The sequence below is a fragment of the Lissotriton helveticus genome, chromosome 2_1 (assembly GCF_964261635.1).
Source record: "Lissotriton helveticus chromosome 2_1, aLisHel1.1, whole genome shotgun sequence".
Classification (NCBI taxonomy): Eukaryota; Metazoa; Chordata; class Amphibia; order Caudata; family Salamandridae; genus Lissotriton; species Lissotriton helveticus.
Window position 1 is genome coordinate 1,504,261,482 of NC_136059.1, and position 22,683 is coordinate 1,504,284,164.

General features: G+C 45.0%; 1 protein-coding gene across 1 annotated transcript in view; it reads left to right on the forward strand.

Annotated features, from left to right (window-relative positions):
• NUP54 (nucleoporin 54) overlaps positions 1–11,522 on the forward strand; it is a 150,339-nt gene extending 138,817 nt beyond the window's left edge. Inside the window, exons 12-13 of the mRNA XM_078676389.1 lie at positions 6,188–6,298; positions 10,473–11,522. Coding sequence (XP_078532515.1) covers positions 6,188–6,298; positions 10,473–10,601 — 240 coding nt within the window. The 3' untranslated portion in view covers positions 10,602–11,522. The remainder of the gene's footprint in view (positions 1–6,187; positions 6,299–10,472) is intronic.
• The last annotated feature ends 11,161 nt before the right edge of the window (positions 11,523–22,683 follow it).

The window sequence follows — 22,683 nt, forward strand, 5'->3', positions numbered from 1 at the left end:
AGCTACTGGGGGAAGATTAGTCTGGCTTATCTTGGAGTCAATGTATAAAGTATTTATGAAACACTTCAAATAGTAATAACGTGAAAAGCACACCATGTTGGAAAAATAGAGCAGAATTACATAAAAAATAAAACAAGACCAAAACTACAATAATCCAGAAAGCGCCATTCGCAGCTATCTTGTCAAACTGGATCGGGTTAAACTCACACTTTCAGGCTGGCCATGATGGGGCGCAAGTAGGCTACAGTCACCACGTTGGGCCCACTGAAGTTTACCTTCTCAAATCTGTGCCAAGAGCCTTGTTTGTGAAGGAGAGGGCTGCACGGAGCGCATCGCAGGAGGATCCCAGCGGAGTGCGAAGATCCTGCAGTCGTCGTGGGCGGGTGTTGCTGGAACTTCGCGTTAGCGGTCCCAGCTAGCAATCGATTCTGGAGCACAGAGGTGGCAGCCGGAGCTTCACGCTGAATTGCTGTGCAAGTGCTGAGGTCTTGGTGCTCGTGGGCCCGTTTGTGGTGGCAAAGAGCCCAAAAATTTAAATATGCAGCTCTCTGAGCCACACCAAGGGTCTTGGAACTGAGAGGCACACTTGGGGATCAGGAACTCACTTCAGCTAGGTCCAAGTGAAGGGGCAGGATGTTAGGGGACACGTTGTCATTGAGGCTCAGATCTGGAGGTCAGCAGACTATCCCTTGTAATCACTCTGGTCTCCTGGGTTTAAGGGTGAAGTTGCAGGTCCAGTTATTTTCTCACCCACGCAAGAGGGCAACAGGTCAGCACAACAGGGCAGCAGTTCCTTCAATGCAGCAGTCCAGCATGGTGGCAGTCCTTTCAGCACCACAACAGTTCTTCTTCCTGGCAGAGTAGCCACAGGTCTAGAAGTGTACTGAAGAGTAGGTGTCTGAAGTCCAATATTTATACCCATTTGTGCCTTTGAAGTGGGAAGAAGCTTCTAGAGGCATGTCTTTAAAGTACACAGGCACCCTGGCCTCTGCTCCAGACTAAGTAGAGGGGATATACAGCCCTTGTGTGGAGACCAGGCACAGCCTATTCAAGCTCCCTATTGTGTGTGTGTAGCTGTCTAGGAGGAACACACAAAGCCTACCTGTGAGCTGCACCCAGACGTGCCCCAGAGAAAGGTGGCAGGGACCAAAAGGATAAGGCAAAAAATGCCCCAAACATTAACTAATTATCTGTTCCCATTTGGACATTTTACTTATTAAATGTAATAAGTTCACTCCAATGTTATCCTATGGGAGTGGTAGGCCTTGCAGTAGTGAAAAATAAATGTAAGACAATTTCACTACCAGGATATTTCCTACTTTTTAAATGCATTGCACCCTGCCTGCCCTCTGGGCTGTCCAGGGCCTACCCTAAGGGTGACTTATATGTATTAAAAATGAAGGTTTGGCCCTGACAATGGGTTTATTTTGGCCGGTCGAAATGGCAGTTTGCACACACAGGCTGCAGTAGCAGGCTGAGACAGGTTTACAGTGCTCCTTAAGTGGGTGGCACAATCAGTGCTGCAGGCCTACTAGTAGCATTTAAGTTACGGGCCATGGACACAGGTAGTGCCCCATTACTAGGTACTTACAAGTAAATTAAATATGCCAATTCGGTATAATCCAATCTAACATGTTTTAAGGAGAGAGCACATACACTTTAGCAATGGTTATCAGTGTTAAAGTGTGCAAAGTCGTAAGCCTGCAAAAACAGGAGGTCTGAAGGCAAAAAGGTGGAAAGAATGCCATGTCTAAGAAACTGGATTCTAATTTATCCGAAAGGTGCTAGATCTTGACGGGCATTTGTGTATATCTTAATGAAATAGAAAAAGTGTTTTTTGCAGAATTAATGGCTTTGTCATACACATCACAAACCTCCTTACGCCACGCTGTAGGAAAATGGCCTTTTATTGCAGTTATCACCCCATTTTCTGCCCACATTTTAGCTACTATATGCTGATTTTCGACTCTGACAGTGTACTGAGGCCTGCTAACCAGACCCCAGTGCCAGTGTTCCTTCTCCAAATCAAGATGTTGTCTAATTGTGCTACAATTAGCTAAGGACTTTAGTACCACTGTAATCCCTAGTAAATGGTACCCCAGGTACCTAGGGCATGAGTGCTAAAGAGGGTCTCAAAGGACTGTAGCGTATCTTATGCCAACTTAAGGGACCCACACACAAACTTCATACAGACTGCTATTGCAGGCTCTCATGGTGCAAACCATGAGAGAAAAGATGACATGTTATGTTATAAATGTATACAGCGTACGATTACCAGAGATGTCTTGGCGCTAGGAAACAGAGAAGCAGGCAGAGGGATTAATCCGTGAACAGCCAAGTTTTAATGGCTTTCCAACACAGTCAGAGAGGGAATATTTCTGATGTTAAACAGGAGGGAGTGCCAGAGCGTGGTGGCTCACACCATAAATCTTGTACCACCCCAGTATGATTTAACAACTCTCTGAGAAAGTATCACTTTTGGTCCTTGTGATCTCAGACATCTATTTGGGGAGCACCAGTGCAGTGAATGTCTCAGGAACTTAGGGCCAGTCCCGTGAAGTGCCTTGTATGTAATACACAGGGTTTTAAACTTGATCTGTTTTTATTTTATTGGCAGCCAGTGTAGACTTTGGAGATGGGTACCCACTGACTGAATTTAGGAATCCCCAGGAAAAGTCTTGCGGCCGCATTTTGGATCATTTGGAGCCTTTGAAGTTGCTTCATCTTTATGCCGAGATATAGCCTATTACATTAATCTAGTCTAGAAAGGACTAGGGATGTGACTACGGTTGACATGACCCACTCCTGTGTGCCAAGCCAAAGTCACTACGTCTTATATATATGTAAGTCACCTGTACATCAAGCCTTTGAGCCCTAAGGAAGGGTGCATTATATTTTATGCATGAGCTGATATGCCCCTGTGATGTCTAGTAATATTACTAGACATTAGAAGTTAGCAGGCAAGCCATCCTTAAGTATGCACTGAGCACTGGTCAACACAGGTTTCCACGCTACATAATGGCTTGACTGAAACCTATGGTGTTTGATATCAAACACCTCGTATTAATAAACCCACACTGATTTACAATAATTACAATGTATTGTCTCTTTCGACCTGTATGGCTTCCTATGGGGCCATGATTAGCTTCCAAAGCTGGCCATTTTACGAACAAATCTATGAGATGAGACCATGATTCCTTCATCAATTACGTTTATTTCTTTCGTGATTATCAGTTTCTCTTATCTTTATTTTTAATTTCTTTATATATTTTGCTCAATAGAAAAAGTGAATACAAACAATATATACTGTGCTGTACAACCAGTGATATCATTTCATTTCATATATAAAAACCTTCTTCTCAATCATTGAGACACAAGGAACCATCTCCATATATATACATTTTAGACAATCTCACACCCCCACTCTAACTGAACCACTCCATCCTACTCACGTTCCTTCCACTAAGGTGGGCTACCTGATGTGGATCCGAAATTTAAAAGTCTGACATATTGGTGATAGCAGAATTAGGAACTCTGGGGCAGGGCTTTGCCCACTTCCCACAGAAAGTGGTCATATAAGGGGCGCAGTGACCCCATGGGTAAGCCCATTGGCTGCAACTATACACTCCCCTAAATCTAGTATTTAGGGGAGCCCCTGGCATCAGGAAATCAGATTCCTGCCAACCTAAAAAGGGCACAGAAGAGCCAATGGAAAAGCAAGGACTGTGGTTAAGCAACAGAGTTGGCGCTAACCCTGTCGGGTTGTCTGCTGTTCCCACCAGATTGAGCTATAGTTGTCTCGTCCTATAGCTGCTATGCCTCCAAAAGCCTGGGAGGACTGCCTGCCTTCACCGGAGACCCAGGAACACCTGTGGACTAACAGAGTTGCTATCCTGCAGGCACGCCAAAAGAAGTGTTTGGGCTCTGGACCACAGCAAACCCAAAGCCGCCTAGTCTGAATTGAAGTGGAACAATGGTACCAGCGTGGTCCCCGGCCCTCCACAGACTAAGCCCACCTTGAGTTTGCCCACAGTGGACCCACTGATGCTGCCTCTTTGTGCCTGCCCCATCTATCGACAGTGTCTCTGGTGATGAAAACCCGACGCCTCGGAACACCTCAGCAGCCGACGGCCCTGGTCCAAGAAGAGTACCAAAGGTTTGCCCACTTTCCAAAGCACTGTGAGACCCGAGCCCTCTTGTTGGTTCAGCCCAACTAGTCTCCCAGTCCTGGCTTGCAGCCTCTTTAACTGGGCCATTCCCCATTGAGTTGAAAGGGACATCCAACGTCGTAACACACATCTGCACACAGATGTCCCAGAGCCTCCCCATGTGACCTGTTGATGTGGCCTTGGACCTAGCCCTATACTCACCTTAAGTCCAGCAGATTGGTCCTGTAAGTCGATTTGAAATGCCCGAATGCAGTACATGTTTTTCCCCCATTGGATAATATTTGGCACTCAACGCTGAAAAGCACCTCTGCACCCGGCTGACCCGGGCCTTTCAAGGTGACCTATTGGTGCTGCCTTGGACCTTGCCCCCATACTACCTTAAGTTCAAGAGATTGGTTGCATAAGTGTCTGTGAAGTGCCTGTATGCAGTGTTTGTCTTTCCTCCATAGGATAACATTACTGCTTCAGAAATTGCACTGTGTCCATTTTTAAAAGCAGTAAAAATTCATAACTCAAAAAGTACTTACCTGATTCCTATGATATTGGTATCTAAATTCATATAAAAGTATGTTCTTTATTATATATTTGGTGACTGATTTCTTTGTGGTCTCACTGCCTTTGTTTGTGCAATAAAAGCTTAGCACTACCCTCTTTGATATGCCTAACTGCTCACCCACTCTACCTCAAAAGAGAGCATTTGGGGTGTCATTTTTACCTCTGTAATTCCTTTGGGGTTTGACAGGACACTTTGCACAGTGTACGTCTTTTTGGTCCACTATATAAAGAGCTAGTTTCCTACACAAGCCGGCAAAGGTAAAACCTTTTTGTGTTTGTTATATTGCCAACTGTACGTATGGTTGCAAAACGTAGTTTTCTTTTAATTCACAGCATTATGATGTAAATTCTAAATAAAATCACAAAGTTCAGGCCAGTCTAATTAGGAGGGCTCCTCATCTTGCATCTTGACCTGGCCAAATTATTTGGCTGTTACATTAAATCCAGCCTTTCCTTAGATGATCATGAGAAGCAAAGCAAATTGGTGTTCGAAGTCAGTCTTCAGTGGAAAATCTAGCCGATCCTCCCACAAAACAACTTCTGACATCATTAACCCGTTTGCCGCTGCCTTCGGCCGTTGGACGTCGCGCGAGCTACCTCCCTGGTGCTGCGCACGTTCAACGGCCGACGCGGCCGCACCTGTTTCTTCGAATGTTCAGCACTGGCGCTGAACGTTCGAAGCAGCAAACGGGTTAAGGATAAGTGTTGTGTAAACAGGCTTCCCAAAAACTGCACTGCTTCATCTTAATACAGTATAATATGAAGATGCCTGCTTGATCACTAGCCAGTGAAAATGTAATCACATTGTCCCCTCTTAAAAGTAGCTACATAGTTTCCCACATCGGGTCACCTCGACTTTAAATTGTGCTCTTGCTTGCAATGCTGTCCATGGAAATAACCAGGCTACTACTTGGTAAATAAACTCCACACATCTCTGGCAACTGTATAGACCTATACCCCCATCATGTCTGCATCAACAAACTGGCCTGCCTATCACAAGCTCCCATGTTACGTAACGATCCCAGCCCACCACTCAGATTTCCTGCATCCCTGAAGGGATTTTTAAATCAAGGCAAAACTCTCCTCTTCATCCTCTTCCTCTCACTTGTAAACTAAAGACCTTTCTCTCCACAGCCCTTGCATCCCTCTACTGACATTACATTTTATTTACTCCTTTTGCATTTTAAACGTCCCCATGTGTTTTTTTTTAATCCTGAGTGCAAGATCTGTATTCCTGTTGCTGTGCACAGCTGTTTCAGGCAACTCACGGGGGCAAAGTTCATGGCATGCAACTACCCTAAATAAAATATACATGTTAACAGTCATTCTGGATAGGCTATCATCTCATGAATGGCATGTATACATTTTACTGGGACGTTTTCAGCTGTTTATTATACTTCTCATAGCAGACATTTATTCAGTTACCACTTTTATAGAACCTAATCACCTGCCTTTTTTTACAGGGCAGACTTAATGAGCTGATGTCACAAATCAGAATGCAGAACCACTTTGGAGCAGTGAGATCAGAAGAGCGGTACTATGTTGATGCAGATCTCTTGAGGGAAATAAAGCAGGTGAAAGATATATTCTTCTGTTTATCTGGACCAATGTAATATAATGTTGAAATCGCATTGGATTGGAGTGTATTTAATGACTGTTTTTGGGCTTGAACCTCAGCTTTCTCAAATTCTTCGTGTATAAAAGTTGCATAAAGTGGGCAGCAAGCAGTGACGGCCGGCATGGTACAGGTGTTTTGGGGGCTAAAGTGGTTGGGGGGGATTCTGAGTTTGAGGTCAACAAATTAAAATTCACTTACCTGACTCCCCCGTCGTCTCTCCTCCGCTCCTCAACCAAGAAGCACCCAGACTCCCTCAGCTAATCACAATGTTGCAATACGTACTTTGGCGCTCAGACTGGGCATGGGAACCCGGGCATGTTCTCCCCCAGGCTGTAATGCAGCCGGGGTGGAGAACATGCAAAGTGCGCATGACGGTTTGGCCAAGCCAAGGCGGCCGGCCCAACCATCATGCTACACTATAGAGTGAGTGGGTGTGAGTGTTTGATTGGTTCAGATGCTCCGTCCATTACCACCCCCTTTTGTACCGCTTTGGCCGCCATAAGTGTGGCAGGGTATGCTCAGACGTGAGTCCCTTGCTCACTTTGCCACTGGATTCAAGCAAGCCGGGCTGAAGACGGCAGGAATGCCAGAAACCGGTCCTCGGAAGCTTGTTTCCGGTCCAGGGAAGGCATGGCTTGGCAGTTTGGGCTGGACTGTTCCCATGAGGCACAGGGTCAGACTGATTTGCATATGGCCATGTCTGAACTGGGGTGGCAGAGTGGGCTAAAGAACGGTGATGGATCAAACCCAGATCTTTTGACTGGGTATGAGTGTTTGATTGGTTCAGATGCTCCGTCCATCACCAGCTCCTTTTGTACCGCTTTTGGCCGCCATAAGTGTGGCAGGGTATGCTCAGACCTGAGTCCCTTGCTCACTTTGCCACTGGACTCAAGCAAGCCGGGCTGAAGACGGCTGGAATGCCAGAAACCGGTCCTCGGAAGCGTGTTTCCGGTCCAGGGAAGGCATGGCTTGGCAGTTCGGGCTGGACTGGAACCATGAGGCACAGGGTCAGACTGATTTGCATATAGCCATGTCTGAACTGGGGTGGCAGAGTGGGCTAAAGAACGGTGATGGATCAAACCCAGATCTTTTGACTGGGTGTGAGTGTTTGATTGGTTCAGATGCTCCGTCCATCACCACCCCCTTTTGTAACACTATAGAGTGCAGCAACCACTCCTTCTCCCGGACATCGCGGGAGCCAAGCACTGCCTGTTCTAACCTGGCGATACTAAAAATAAAATAATAATAACTTAAGTTATTATTATTTTATCTTTTCTTTTACACTGCTCCGTGAGAAATGTGCCTCTGCCTTAGCGGAGGAGCTGCCACTGGCAGCAAAGCTACAGGGATATTCCTTTACACGGTTAAGCAACAGTTCCCTTAAAAAGCTCTGCTACTTTTTTTATGAATTAAGGGCATTTCATTCAGAAAAAACAGTATACTACTCTAGCCGAAGAGGGACTGGTGTTCCAGCCCAGCCAAGAATGAGAACAGCGAGGTGAAACAAGATGAGCGGGACATGGAGTGCAATAGGTTTCAGAGGGTGAGATGTGGAGCTTGGGGAACACTGAAAAGAGATGAGAAAGAGATAGAAAATGTGAGATTGTTGAACAGTCTATAAAAGGCTGGGAGATGATAGAGTAAAAGGGTGAGAGGATAAAAATATGGGGCAGAGGTGAGAGAGTAAGTAATGAGTCCAAATAAAGAAGGGGAGAGATTTGGAAAGATATGAAATAATCCTTTGAAGAGAAAGCAAGAGGGAGAAGTGGACAAATATAGATAGTTGGGCGAGTGTTGGTGTAAGCGAGACTGAATGGGAAAGAATGAGAACATGCAGGAAATTGCATTAGAGCATGAGGGGTTCAGAAACTTGGTAAGTAGAGTGAGCGAAAGAAGGCATGAAAGAAAGGAAGGAAAGTCTGATGTGGGAAAGGGACGACTAATAAGACGGCTGATGGTAAATAGACTGAATAATGAGAAAAATAAAAGACAACGGAGTTGGGAGACGGCAATCGAAAGGTGAAATGGTTGACGGATAGGGTGGTGGTGATAGTAAACAAGTGAAGCTGATATTGAGGAGTAGACTGACTTGAAGGTGGGAAAACTCCAGGAGGGAATGTGATGGAATAGTAATCGGTTTCATGGCCTACTATTTCTCAATCACCACCGAAGCAGCATGTCAAACAGAAATGGCTCTGCAATGAGAGGTGGGTCTCCAACAAATAAATCCACCTTCATGAGGAAGACCCAGAAGTGCACGAGAGGAAGTTATAAGCAATAACATTGGCATGGAAATTAGCGTCAAAGTTGATAACTGAGAGGAAACAATAAAGTGGACGTTTGTCATGAGTGAAATAAACGCTTCTCTAGCACTGGATTGTTCATAGATTTGCATGCTTGAATCATTTCCCGTCATTGAGGTGGGAGCCCCCTCGTTACTTTACAACACCAGTACAAAGTGCAATATGCCTGAAAGGCCTTGAAGCAGTGCCTCTTTAGTAGCACACTGACATTAAAGAAAACAAAAACGAACTTCAACCAACGAGTGAACTCAGCCTGGCCCCTCCTATGGGCAATGTCTGTGTCCCTTATATATGTGTTTGCATTATGTAAGTGTCACGTATGTCTTTGTATTGAACTCTTTTTGTTTTATTAACATTTGAGGTTTGGGGCTTACATATATTGCAATAATTAGCAAAGTGAAAATGATCACAATTTGCATAGGAAGACGTTTTCAGACCCACACGCACAGGTCTGCAGAGACCCGTTACATCCATCTCTAGTGTATTTTTAGTGGGAATGCATAGATCTTTCACCCCTCTTGGCCGGATCTTCATACTGCTTGTGGCAGGCATTGTGTGGCAGTCACCACAGTGCCCCAGCTTTTGTCTCTGCCCTCTCTTGCAGCTACTCACAAAATAGTAGTTGGCTGCAGGTGAGAGCAAACAAAATGCATCTGGTAATGTTTGATCCCTTAACTTATGCGCAATAAAAAAGTCTTGAAATAGATGGTTCAAAGTGCTTCCAAATTCAGTGCATATTACTCAAACTGATCAAAAGCCATAAGGAAAAATAAGAATCAGCATTTCCTATCTACTCACTGTTTCACCCATAATTAAAGAGCAACTTCCTATGTAATGTGTATGCTTCTTGTTTCGATCTTTACCCCTGTCCAATCTCCTCATTTTGTATGTGACTTGTTCAGCTAACGGAAAACTCGTATGTCTAGGCAGGCCATGTTCACGATAGAACTATAAAATACATGCTTTCCTTTTAAATTAACCAGTGGGATTTTATCCTGTCTTAACTTTTCTGAAAATGTAGCATACGTTTCCAAGAGTCAGGTACGTCAGACACCACGGACCTAGAGCAACTAGAGGCAACACAATAGTGTATTGAAGTACATTTGATTCGGGATTACAAATGTAAGTGGATTAGGCTGAACAAGCATACCCTGTGCAGACATGTTTCGAATGTAAAATAAAATCTGAACACTCTGCTTTTCTTAATAATAACCCAAATGTGTTTTATTTTTACTCCTTGACTTGAATGTAGTGTTTTGTATTTCTGAATGTCTATTATTACAGGGAATGTCTCAAACTGACTGATTTTGTTTAAATGAATGATCATTAAAGTGAAACACTAATGCAGACTTGTGCTTAAGGCACCAAGCCCCTTTGATTGACAACCACATCACACCCCCCTTCCGTCGTCAACCCTCAGCCCTCATCATCCCTCTCCAACCCCATCCAATGTATTGACCTACCCTCCCTTTCCTTATCAACCTAACTGACCACTATCCTCCCTTTCCTTACTCCCCTATCTTCCCAGCGCTCTTCTTAATTTTTTGTGCCTATGTAATTATTATTACCACTTACTCCACGGTATGGTGTTTTTTTTGTCTTCCCATATTTATCCTCCTGAAGTCCCCCATATGTTGACGTATATGTTGTGTATATACAATACTGCTATGTTTTTGGGTCCCGGTGTTTTTACCTTCTGGCTCACAATATGTAAAGCGCTCTGATGCCCCCGGGTCCAGCCAGCGCTATATAAAACCTCTAAAATAAAATAAATATATATATGCCTGCCTGTTCATATCAATAATTTTTTATTTTTTTTATCTTCAGCATTTAAAACATCAGCAAGAAGGTCTTAGTCATCTGATTGGCATAATAAAAGAAGATCTTGAGGACATCAAGCTTGCAGAACAGGGACTCAATGAGACTGTCCACATCAGAGGAGGGATCTTCAGTTGACGCATCACAAGCACCCCTCTGAGTTTCTGCATGAGTGAACGTCTGCAGGCACCACTTTAAGATTAAGTAGTTGTGCCTCTTAATGAATTTGAAGAAATTGGAAACAGATTCAGTGTTCGTTTTTTTTTTTCGTTTTTTTAAGCGTCAAGCCAAATACCATACGTCTGACTTCATAACCCAGGAGAGCTATAAGCATAAACATGCACAATGGGGGCAAGAAAAAAATAGACACTGAAGTACGTTCCAACTTGTTCTTTCGAAAGGTATAGTAGCATTCCTCGGTGCGAAGCTGAGGTGCAACAGAAAATCTAATTGTGTCTGCTGTGTATCGGGTGTATAATTCTGTACATGCAGTATAAATTTGCAGGGAGCTAATTGAAGTGTTTTCAAACCAACTTTGGGGAAGGCCAATATTCTCTACAGTTTTGGCCCCATCACCTCCAAGGACAAAAGTTACTTGAAGGAGCCCTAGAGCATTGAATATGCTATTCTGGCTAATGGACTCCTGAATTTTGTCCTTTACTCTTTGTGAAAAACATAGTTTGGAATTTTGGGATATTTGTTTGCTCAAAAGATTTATTGACTTTGCTATTATGATTTTTCCTAACAGTTGTTGAGACCTCGCTGCTTAAGTCGAGGCATTTTAACTGTGCAGAAGTTTACACTGTAGCTTCTGTATTCTGTTGTATCAATCAGCGATACATGGCCCAGGGATGTAATTGTGCATTTGACAATGGGGCTGCAACTACTGAGCAGCAGTTTGAATTTAGTTTATAATTTGGTACTACGTCTAACAAGCAGAGAGACTCTGGGCCTCTTCGCAGATGCATAACCAAATGTAAAATATATTTCCAATAGATCTTTTTTTCATTTTGTTTTGTAAAATTAAAATGTCTTTTAATAAAACATTTTTTCAGTGCACGATCAGTGTTTATTGGCTCGCTGGATAGTAGAGGAATTTCAGTGTTCTCGTGTTTAACATTGTTTCATACCATTCTCTTTAAGTTTAGGAACGATAACCCTAAACACTTAATTTCTTTTTCTACCTGTCCTACAATTTCCCAAAGCAATGGTATGTTCCATCAATGCTTACATTCAAAAGGGACAGCCATTCACCAGTATTATCTTTTCATATATTTTGATGTTCTTATGGGTTATTTCACCACCAAGACTTGTATGTATGTATATACCTGAACAAAGAGTTTTCAGCTTTGTTTACTAAAAATTTAAACACTTTGCATTCCCCAAGAATTTGGAGTTAATGGTTCTTAAGTTTGAGCCGATATTAATTATTTTACGTTCCTGAAACTTTTTGCTCTTCGCTTAGCTTTCTGTCACCATTTGATTTGACTATTGCTTTTGTAGCACTCTGGTATGTCATACCCCATTACATGTTTTATTTTCAGATTAATCTGAAACATTTTTGCCCCAACCTGGAATAGAAGTTTGAGACAAATCCTTGGTGTACAGTAGTAATTGTTTCTCCTCACACCCCCCAGCCCCTGTGGCCACCTCCCGCCACCCTACCTCCTTCTCCAACAGCCTCCTACTTTCCCTCTCCACATAACTCTTACTGCCCTAAACTGAGATCATTTTAGGGCATGATGAGATCAGACCTTTTCATCTCCTTATGCTATCTGGCACCCTGATCCTCCCTGTCCTTTTTGAAACAGATGAAAACATATATTTAATATGACTGCTTAATGTGCGGATTTTAATTATTTCTATCGGGATCATTAATGGATTACTTTATGGAAACTTTAATTGGTAACTTTTTTCTTTTCATTTTGTGTAGTAAATAAAGTACACATTCATCTGTGGGTTTCTGACACTGAGTAGGAGTGAATTGTTACCACTCAGTGGTACTCATTCTATGTATTGAGTAGGGAAGACTAAGTGTACTGCTGTGATTTTAACTTAAGTGAAGTTCTGATATTTCTTTCATCAGTAAGGAATGTTTGTAAGGATATAAAATAGTGTATGGAGGAAATAAACACATTGTAATTCTTGCTAGTTTTAATGAAATGATTGAAAAAAAGAAGTGTTGAAGAGAGAAAGTAGGTTTAAAAGGCAAACTCAGGAAATGTCAAAACCAAATTCCAATTCCAAAACAGGATCGCAAATGGTGTGAGTGAACATTAGTTTTGAACCCCCTTCAAGAACCTGTTAATGTTGGGAAGCTGAAGTAAGGAACACTACTCAGTGAGTAGTAGATACAATGTGATATAACTACCAAATAGCCTTGGATTATCCCCCAAGTTAATAGCATTACTGTAGGAAACTGGGCTTTTGTTTTAGTTGTCCCCCTACTTTTTGCCCCCTTTTTAGCTACTGAATGCTGGTTTTCGCCTCTGACAGTGCACTGAGGCCTGCTTACCAGACATCAGTGCCAGTGCCCTTTCCCCAAAACAAGGTGTTGTCTAATTGTTTTACAATTGGCAAGGACTTGAGCACCCCTGTAAGTCCCTAGTAGATTGTTCCCCAGGTACCTAGGGCATAGATACAAAACAGGATCCCTAAGGGTTGCAGCATATCTTATGTCACCCTAAGGGGACCCACATACAAATTCCACATAGACTGCTATTGCAGGCTGTGTGACATGGCACAAACCATGAGTGAAAATATGACACAACACACTCCTGTGTGCTATGCCAAAGTCACTATATCTGATATATGTGAGTCACCCCTACAGCAGGACTTTAAGCCCTAAGGCACGGTCATTATATTTTATGTGAGGACATATCTTCATGTGCAAACATGCCCCTATGATGTCTAGTTCTATTACAAGGTATTGTAAGTGAGCAGGAAAGCCATCTTAAGGTATGTACTGGGCACTGGTCATAACAAATTCCCCAGCTACTTAATGGCTTCACTGAAACCTATGGTGTTTGGTATCAAACACTTCTTACTAATAAACCCACACTGATTCTAGTGATGGATTTATTAATACAGGCACCCTAAGAGTATCTTAGAAGGTCCCCCTGAACCCTACAACCCCATTAGTGTGCTGGCTTACTGGTCCAATCCAGCCTGCCACCCCAAACTTGTTTCTGACTCCCCAGGAGGTGAGACCCGCACTCTCGGAGGCCAGAAACCATGCCTGCTCTCAAGACAGGTGTTTACACTGCCTCCTCCAGGAGGGTCAGTAAATCAGCATTTCAAAGCAGGAGGCTTCAAAAGGCCTCTGCTGCTTTTGATATGCAACCTAAGGCTTCCCATAACAGGAGATGCCATCCCCTGCCCTGTGCACATTTGACACCAGGGCAGGCAGGAAAATTAGCAGTGGATGTGCCATGTTGCACTGCCAGGCTGTACCCTCCTCTAGAGTGACCAGACTGAAGTGAACACGAAGTTAGGAATTCCATCATCTTGTGTGTGGTGGAATTATGAATTCTGGGATGGGTTGATGCCCATCCCCCAAAGGAAGTGGTCATCTAGGGGGTGTAGTGGTCCCTGTGGTAAAAAGCCCATTGGCTTCTACCCTTCACTCCCCTTAATACCCCTACATTGAGTATTTAGGGGCCCCCTTATATCAGACTTCAGATTTCGACAGACCGAGAGGAGTGAACTAAGAAGAGTACTGTCACAAGAGCAGAGGAGCAATAACTGACTTGACGCCGTCCCTGCCAGCCTGGCTGCTGCCCTCGACAATCGGGAAAGAAATAGACTCATCCTTCCACTGTGCAGACTACAAGAAACCTGGACGGCTGCTAGTGCTTTGCCAATAACCAGAGAACTTTCTTGGAGTAGAGGAGCTACTCCCCAAAGAAGCAAGGTCTGGTTCACCATCCTGCCTCCTTTTTTTTTTTTCTTTTTTTTGCAGTTTTATACAGCGTGAATTCGGCCCGAAAGTATTGGAGCACTTTACATGAGCACCACCTACATTACATGAGGACACATTCATTTTTTTGTTTTACTTTGGTAGGCACAGGGAGATTAAGTGATTTGCCCAGAATCACAGGATGATGAGCCAACGCAGCGACTCAAACCTGGTTCCCCACCTCCAAAGTCGGCAGCTCTGGCTGTTAGGCCACACCCTCGTTGCAGCTACCCAGGAAGAGGTTGCCGTGCTCTTACAGGTCAGATCTGTTCTCCCTCCAAGTGTGGTAATGCCAGGTCAAACCAGTGCCGCACAGCACCAATACCCGGGGTACAGATCCTTTGCAGCAACCAAGGCTTGATGTGTTCAGTGCGAACACCAACACTGAGGAAGACTGGCATGTACGTCAAGGGGCTTCAGGGACAGTGAGACCCACACTGAGAGTGGCCTGTCTGTCCTGTTTGTCCCTTTTCTGCAATACCCATCCAAAGTGTTAGTCGCCCATCGCCGCCACCTGACTTCATCAAAGTACCTCTGCACCTTCTCCCTACAGCCCTAGTCCAACGAGGTAACAGTGCCCATGAGGTTTTGAGACCCACAAGAGCCGGGTCCACCCTTTGTTCTGGCCAGACTGGGGTTTCCAGCTTTAATTGCATCGACCATCTGAGAAGCCTGTGGTCTGTTGGACAAGGAAGTGAGTACTAAACAGGAGTAATCTCGGGTTCTTCAGGGACCAAACCACAGCAAAGGCTTTCCTCTCTGGGGAGTAACCTCCTGTGAATGAAAGCAACAGGCTGGTCTTGGCCATCATCATTGGTCTGGGATAGAACTGCTCCAATCCCATGTTCAAAGTCATCAGTTTACATTATGAACTACTTTGAATAATGTGGAGCTTTAAGAATGAGTGCTGAGCACATTGCTTCTTTCAGGGCGTCAAAAGCCTTTTTACAGCTTACTGTCCAGTTTATCTTCTTTGGCATATTCTTGGTGCCATACCCCTGTACACGCCTCCTGTAGTTCACAGTCATGCCAAGTAATGCCTGGACTGGAGTCTGGGTTGCTGGAGCTTTCCAGTCCAGGATTGTCTGGATCTTGGGTCTATGTCCTGCTCTATCTGTCACTTGCTTGCCTTGATAATGAGGCCTGCACCTTGCAGAGCCTTCGGGACCTTCCCAAGGTGGATCAGGTGTTCCCGCCGAGTGCAATTATGAACAGCAATATCTTCCAGATATGCTGGACTAAAAGTCTTCAACCCAGCAAGGACTTTATTCACTATATTCTGAGGGATGGCAGGGGCCTTCTTTAAACCAAAGGGCATAACAGTGAACTGGAGTCAAGAATGCAGACTTCTCTTTGGCTCCTGGGGTCAGACCAATCTGCCAGCACCCTAATCAAAGATGCTGAGAAATGTGGCTGCCCTAACCTGGCAATTAGCTCCCCATCTCTAGGAAATGGGTGTATATGCTTTCAGGTTCCTTCCTTCCAGAATCCATGCTTGGATTCCACCAGGCCCTTTTCACCTTCACAGCAGCAGTACTTCTTCACAGCCCTCCATTGAGAACAACTGTGGTTCCCGACACTACTCCAGACCTATGCACCCGGCTCCTCTTGGATAGGTAACTCTGGTACGCCGGTATCCACATGTGGGGTGGCTCTCCAACCTTTTAAGTTCCAAATTGTTTGCGCGAAGTCCTCCTAGAAGGGTTCTTAAACTTTAAAATTGCAACCATGACTTCCCCATAGAATTGTATGGAGCCCGCGGTCGTGTTATCACACTGCACCCGTCCTCTGTGGTGTCCCTATCTACTCACCTTGGGTGGTTCTTTGGGGTACCAGCGATTCTACGTGCTCTAAACCTTGTCTTGACTCAAGTCGGGATTGTTATACCACTATTTTAGTATACAGTTTGGTCTCCCCCTGGAGCCCACTGTGTCTTTTGCTACTTACAACTGTTCTATTGATCTTGTATTGTGTGCTTGATGTTCTATCCTCGTGTAGAGAATACTAGAGTCTTACATTAATAAATACATATTTTTATATAACTACTGTATGGTTCTCCTCTCATTTAGTCAATATAGGAGGCGATATTCTGGTAAAACAAGCTGCTTTACATTCCTTCAAGATTAAGCCTGAAGGTTGCTCTCCACAGCTATCACTAGGATAGCTTTCTAAAGGTTATATTTGACCTCATACATCATAAGGGTCGTTTGGACTGGTGTAAGGTGCCCACTTTAATTAGTGGACAGCAAATACCAGGCCAACTTCTGACTGCCAGCCCTTCGAAACTTGCCTTGGAGTAGATGACTACTCCACTGTAGTTCACATGCACTGAAAAAGCAACAGTCTGGTTTACTGTATTGCTGCCCCCCTGGCCATACCTACGCAGTAGCCCCACAGGAAGAGGTACTTGTGCTCCTGCAGGTCACATCTGTCCCCCACCAATTGAGGACACCAGGACCGACAGGAGCAACACAGAAACAATACCCAGGGTACCGGCCCCTTGCAACAACCAAGGCCTGCTTAAGTCCAGTCAGGACTAACAGCACTGAGCTCGAGCAGCCGTCAAGGGACGTCGGCACCGCAGAGACCCACATCAAGAGTGGCCCAGTTGTCTTGATTTCTGCACCCTCAACCGGCAAAACCAACAACTGCACAGACGAAGTACACCACAACCAGCCGACCTATTTACTCTTGTCATGTATTCCTATAGGTTCTGAATCGATCCCCCTATTCCTGACCCTATTCTGGTTAAACTAACTATCAAGTTAACTAACAGTCAGCCCATGAGGCAAGAAAAGCCCCCATGATGCAGATACCGTTATCTGACGCAGTCACACTACGGCACAGGAACGTGTTATCTGATTAGGTCATAACGCTTGAGATCTAATTAGACAAGCGACATTCCTCCAGCCCCTGATAAGGCATACGACGTTCTCATAACAAATCAAACCTATGACAACCTGGAAAATCCGTGCGGCCATTGTTTTGATTTCACAGAGAACTTCAGTAAAAGAATGTGCTAACGAGCAAGTCGTATGACATCTTTATTGACGTATCTATGTCCATCCTTACGTCAATCTCGGCACCTTTAAGGTATAAATATTGCCGATCTTGCCCTATGCAAACACACGCGTGGTGACGAGACGGAGCAGCCATACTTGCCGAAGCCCAGAAGCAGAGCAGACCCCGCTGGCAGCAGCCCCGCCTTCCTGACGCGCTGAGAGACGCGCTGCTTTCTCCTGCCGAGAATCCAGCACCGGCGTTTCTGGGCAGCCCTCGCAGGCAGCCTGGAATATCGAGACCAGAGAAAGAGATACCATTCCTCATTCATCCTAACTTCCAGGTACAGAACTGAATAACCCCTCACAGAGAATTCTTTAGTTATTCACTTGGCAAAAATAAACTTAACTTAAACAGTAACTTTCTATTCCCGCCCACGCATTAGACTTAGGTCAGGTACACGGGGTAGGCGTATTTAGAAACACCAGTTGAGTACGTTTAGTCAAATGTATATGTGTATGTAAATATATTTTAATCATTTTAAAACATCATATGGCTCAGAAACCATATCAATGTTTTTACAGTATTACTTTATACTATTGCTTTTAATGTATGCACTTTACTTAACTATAAGTATTGCAATAATATCGATCCATTTCTCTTGTACGAGAAAAGAGACTGATCAATAAATAACACCTTTTTATTGAACACGCCCGTCTCTTCCTTTTCTCTACAATCTGATGAGACTAAGAATGCACGTACTGACTGAGTAAAATAATTGCCTTGTGCTCACACGACTCTGGAGATACACTCTTGATTAGGGGAGAGCAAAGTTGTCATGTTCTATGGTTGTCAGAAACTAAATCCCTTCTTGTCTAATCAGGGGAGTTAATTCTTTCCTGAACATTCGAGAAAGTTTCTAGCGAACTCTGAGCTATGCTGGCAAACCCAAAACTTAAGTCTAGTATCGACAGTAGTAGACCTAGTTAACGTCTGGCCTAGGCCTTTACTGCTGTAGGTATTATTCCAATGCGCAGAGCCTATTGGGAAGATAGGAACTACACTACATGGCGCCCAACGCGTTTGGAAAGGGCGATAAAACTAACGTAAGACATTTAGAGTAACTCAGTCGTGCTTTCTCACTCGGACCCCTTTTCCCAAATACTCCAAAGACGTCTGGAGTGGGTGAAAGGTAATATCCTCCAAAACCTCGCAGGAGGGAACTCCTATGTATGGTTCTTGGTACAGTCAACGTTGAAGGATACACTGTTCCAAAATATTGTGCATCTAATCTTTGTTCCATAAGAAACCTGATCTGCAAACAAACATAATACCATCCTGTCGGTAAAATGGGAGACAGTGATGAAGAAAGAGAGGCAGTTAGATTAGCAGCTGAAATAGTAGCAGCTGATACTGCAGCACTAGATGCGGACGGGGATATAATACTCATCCCGGTCGCCAAAAGGAAATCTATAACCTTAAAACTTATAGAAAATGGACTGACACCTAGAGGTGGCACAGTCATATTCGTAATTGAGGCACACGAATATCGGCAGACAGAGGTATACTATACATGGATACATTTTCCAGCAGCAAATGCTGTAACAAAGTACTTCCACTATTACAAAATAGAGGTTCCACCCGACATTTACACTCCTTTCGAGGAGGTGGAAGTACCACTCAAATTCCAAGAGCATTTGCTCTTATTTGATGGCGCCCTAATACATAATAATCACATCACCAGGCTCGGTCCTTTAGGTAGACCAGGAGCAACGTGGCCGGTCTTAGCCGGATACACACCACACCCAGACATCGAAGGAATGTCTACAGGAGAGCTGTTAATACAGCTAAAACAATTACTAAAAATTCATAGACAATTAGTCCAGTATGTAATGCGGACTTCAACAATTCAGCCAGCGATTAAACTTCCACAGCTGACCCCTCACCAGGGGAACACAAATAAAATCACGCCACAGAACATCCAATCCTGCCTAGGTAAAGTTCCGGCTAAACGGGAACAGATACCATTCTGGTTGGCACAGAAAATCACCCAAATAGAGGCGGTGTTTCTTGACACCACCCCGCTAGAAAAACACAGGATTCTGACTATATGTCTCCCAATGGGAATCGCACCACACATAGAGGACTGTGACACTTGGGGTACAGTCTTTGCTTCAATCTACACAAAAACGCACGGTGTTCCATCCATTTCGGTAATACCAGATGTGCTAAAACAAATTCAAGATGAATACGGTCCAGGACCAGCTTTAACTCTTGGTATGAAATTACTGAAAGACTTCAAGCAGGTCTCAGCTATATTATTAGCCAATATAAAAGGTGAAGCAGCAAACGTGGCGATCCGCCAGAGGTTAAAAGAGACAGATATAGCAGACCAACCAGCTGAAATTGCCAGAATCATAGAAAAATCCTATGAAGAACTAGGTAGAGATAGTTTAGGTGGAATACCAGTAAAACCGCAACTGACTGAAAGTCCAGAAAAAATATTTTTTAATAATAATTCACCAAAAAAGAACTGGGATGGAAACAAACAATCCAATCCAAAAGAAAAGAAATTCCAGTCCCGAGGAAGGTCTCCTAGGCGAAGGGAGAAATCTCCGAACGAGAGACACAGGTCACCCCAGAGTGACCCCTCTGGGAAAAGATATAACCTTAGAAATAGGGATAATATTAAAAAACCTGATAGATATCAAGACATTGATACACGTCCCTCTCAATCTTTTCAGACTTCCTCGCAGAAATCGGAAAGAAGAGGACGATCAGAACAAAGAGAAGAGCACGCCAAGTCCAAAGACAAGGAACCTGCTCAACAAAAAAAGAAATTACAATTTCCAAAAAAGAAGGTAGCCAGTATCAAGGTAGTTAACAATGCCGAGAATACTGAGGACACAACTGAAAAACGGAGAGTGGGCTCAGACAATGCTAGACAGCGCAGCAGAAGTGAGCATAGCTCGCAAAGTCCTTATGAATCATCTGGAGACAGTGGACACGAATGAATATCTTCAAGTGGAAACTGCAGACACCAGAGTTAGCAAACCCCACAAGATATACGAGATAACATTACGTATAGAGGGAGATAAGACTAGGAAAATAAGGGGACTATTTTGGGATAACCTCTCCAAGGGCTATGATATCCTTCTAGCTGAAAAAGACTGGCCACCAGAGTTTGTCAGGGAGTGCCCTCATGGCGAAGAAGTAATTATGCCTGCCTTCTCGAATCAAATCCCGATTCATAAAAAATACACACTTGCTAGAAAGTGGGCAGTGGCCTTAGCACCTGCTTTATATAAAAATCATGTAGGATGGGATGAGGACTCTCCTCCTCACAAAATCCAGTTAAAATCACAACCTACTGCACAAAGGCAGTACCCAATTAAGCAAGAAGCTAAAAAACAGGTAAATGAAGTTCGAGGCATGTGGGCTGCTAAATTCATATCTTAGCATTAGATCGCCGCCTAGTGTTGGGTCCGGATGATCGCACATTGTTGTCCTGGAAGAGTCTTCGAAGTATCCTGAGATAGGTGGCTCCTCCCCTGGACTACAGTGCGCATGGGCATCGGCTCCATCCCCAGATTGTTTTTTTCCGCCATTGGGTTCGGATGCGGTCTCGACTTCTCTCTGTCGGAACCGAGTAAAACTAACTTTTTAAGGCCAAAAGGCCTTGTATTTATAGCGTCGGTATTGTTTGCGCACGGTCTCGAGTTCTTCCGACTCTTGGAGTCGGATTCAGCGGAGTTTTTTCACTCTTTGGACATCGAGGCCTTCTCATCGCGACACGACCACGACTTTCCAGCATGGAGCGGAGTCCGTTTAAGTACTGTCCGCTCTGTGGGTCCAAGTACCCACATATAGACCTGCACCCGGTCTGTAACAAATGCCTTTCACCGGACCATGACGACGGCAAGTGTAAGGCTTGCGCTCAATTCAGGTCGAAAAAGACTCTCAAGCTTCGGCGCGCGGTGCGCCTGGAGGCCAGACAAGCGGCCCCGGATCCAGAAAACATCTTCGGCGACCAAGAAGAAGATGAACAGGGTCATCATCTCCAAATATCCCCACCCGAAACGGAGGTCGAGGCGGATCCGGTAGACGACGACGGAGTCGTGGATCAAGGCCTTGAATACGTCGACGAGGTAGGGGACGTCGAAGAGATTTATGGGGCCGCGGCAGATAGCTCAGGGGACGAGCTATGCCCCGAAGGTTTCGAAGATCACGATCGGGTCACGGGATCGCCAGTTGGCCTTACCCAAGACCCCGTACCGCAAGCCACGGCCCCGCCTTCAGGCCCGGCCACGGACATACTTGCTTGGCAGGCCGGATCGAAACCGAAACCGAAACTTACGGTATCGACTACACCTAAAATGGCCGACCCGAAAAACGAAACCGAAACTTATGGACTCGAGCGTCCCTAAAATGGCGGCCGGCCAACAGAAAACTACTGCACCCGCCGCCGCATCGGCTCCGTCGACCTCCGGTCCACAGAAGTCGAAGAAGTCGGTCGATTCCACAGGGTCAAAATCGGCGCCAGAGGAGGGATCCTCTAAGAAGGGTGGTCGGCACGGATCAACCGCTGCGACACCGTCTAAGCACGCCAAGGCCAGCGGCACGGCTCCGGTTCCGACTGGGACTCCGTTCGTCGGTCGCGTAGTGGAGTCGGAGGCGACGCAAGCACACGGATCGACGGCTGGCACATCTGCGCATCGATCCAAGGACTCTGGGTCGGCGGCAACTGCATCGGCGTCCAAGACTCAAAAAGGCCACCATGACGTCGGATCCGAGGGGAAGGTCAAGGCATCCTCGTCAGCGCCAAAGGCCACTGTAAGTGAAGTGTCCCCCATCGCCGCTTCGCTACAGAGAATCAGAGACAAGGCCGCTGCTACGTCGGCTCCGTTGCCGTCGCCTCAGACGCCGAAAGACACTCCGGCAAAGCCTAAGAGTAAGCTTCTCTTCCTTCTGCCGCCGAAAGAGGCTCCGAAGGCCTTTTCTACGAAATCGACGCCAAAGAAGTCGGATTCTTCTACGGCAGGGGTACCTTCAGGTCGAGAACTCGAATCAGAGGACGATTCAGAACACTTCATCGACGCCAACACTGGCAAATTAACCCTATACAAAAGGAGGATCACTTCGGAGCCTCTGGACTCCTATGTCATCCCTCTAAAGAAGAAGAGGGTTCCTCAGGACGCTTCTAGCCTCATAGAACCTATCCAGCCTCCTCCAAGAAGAAGCCCTACTCCCTCACCAGAACAC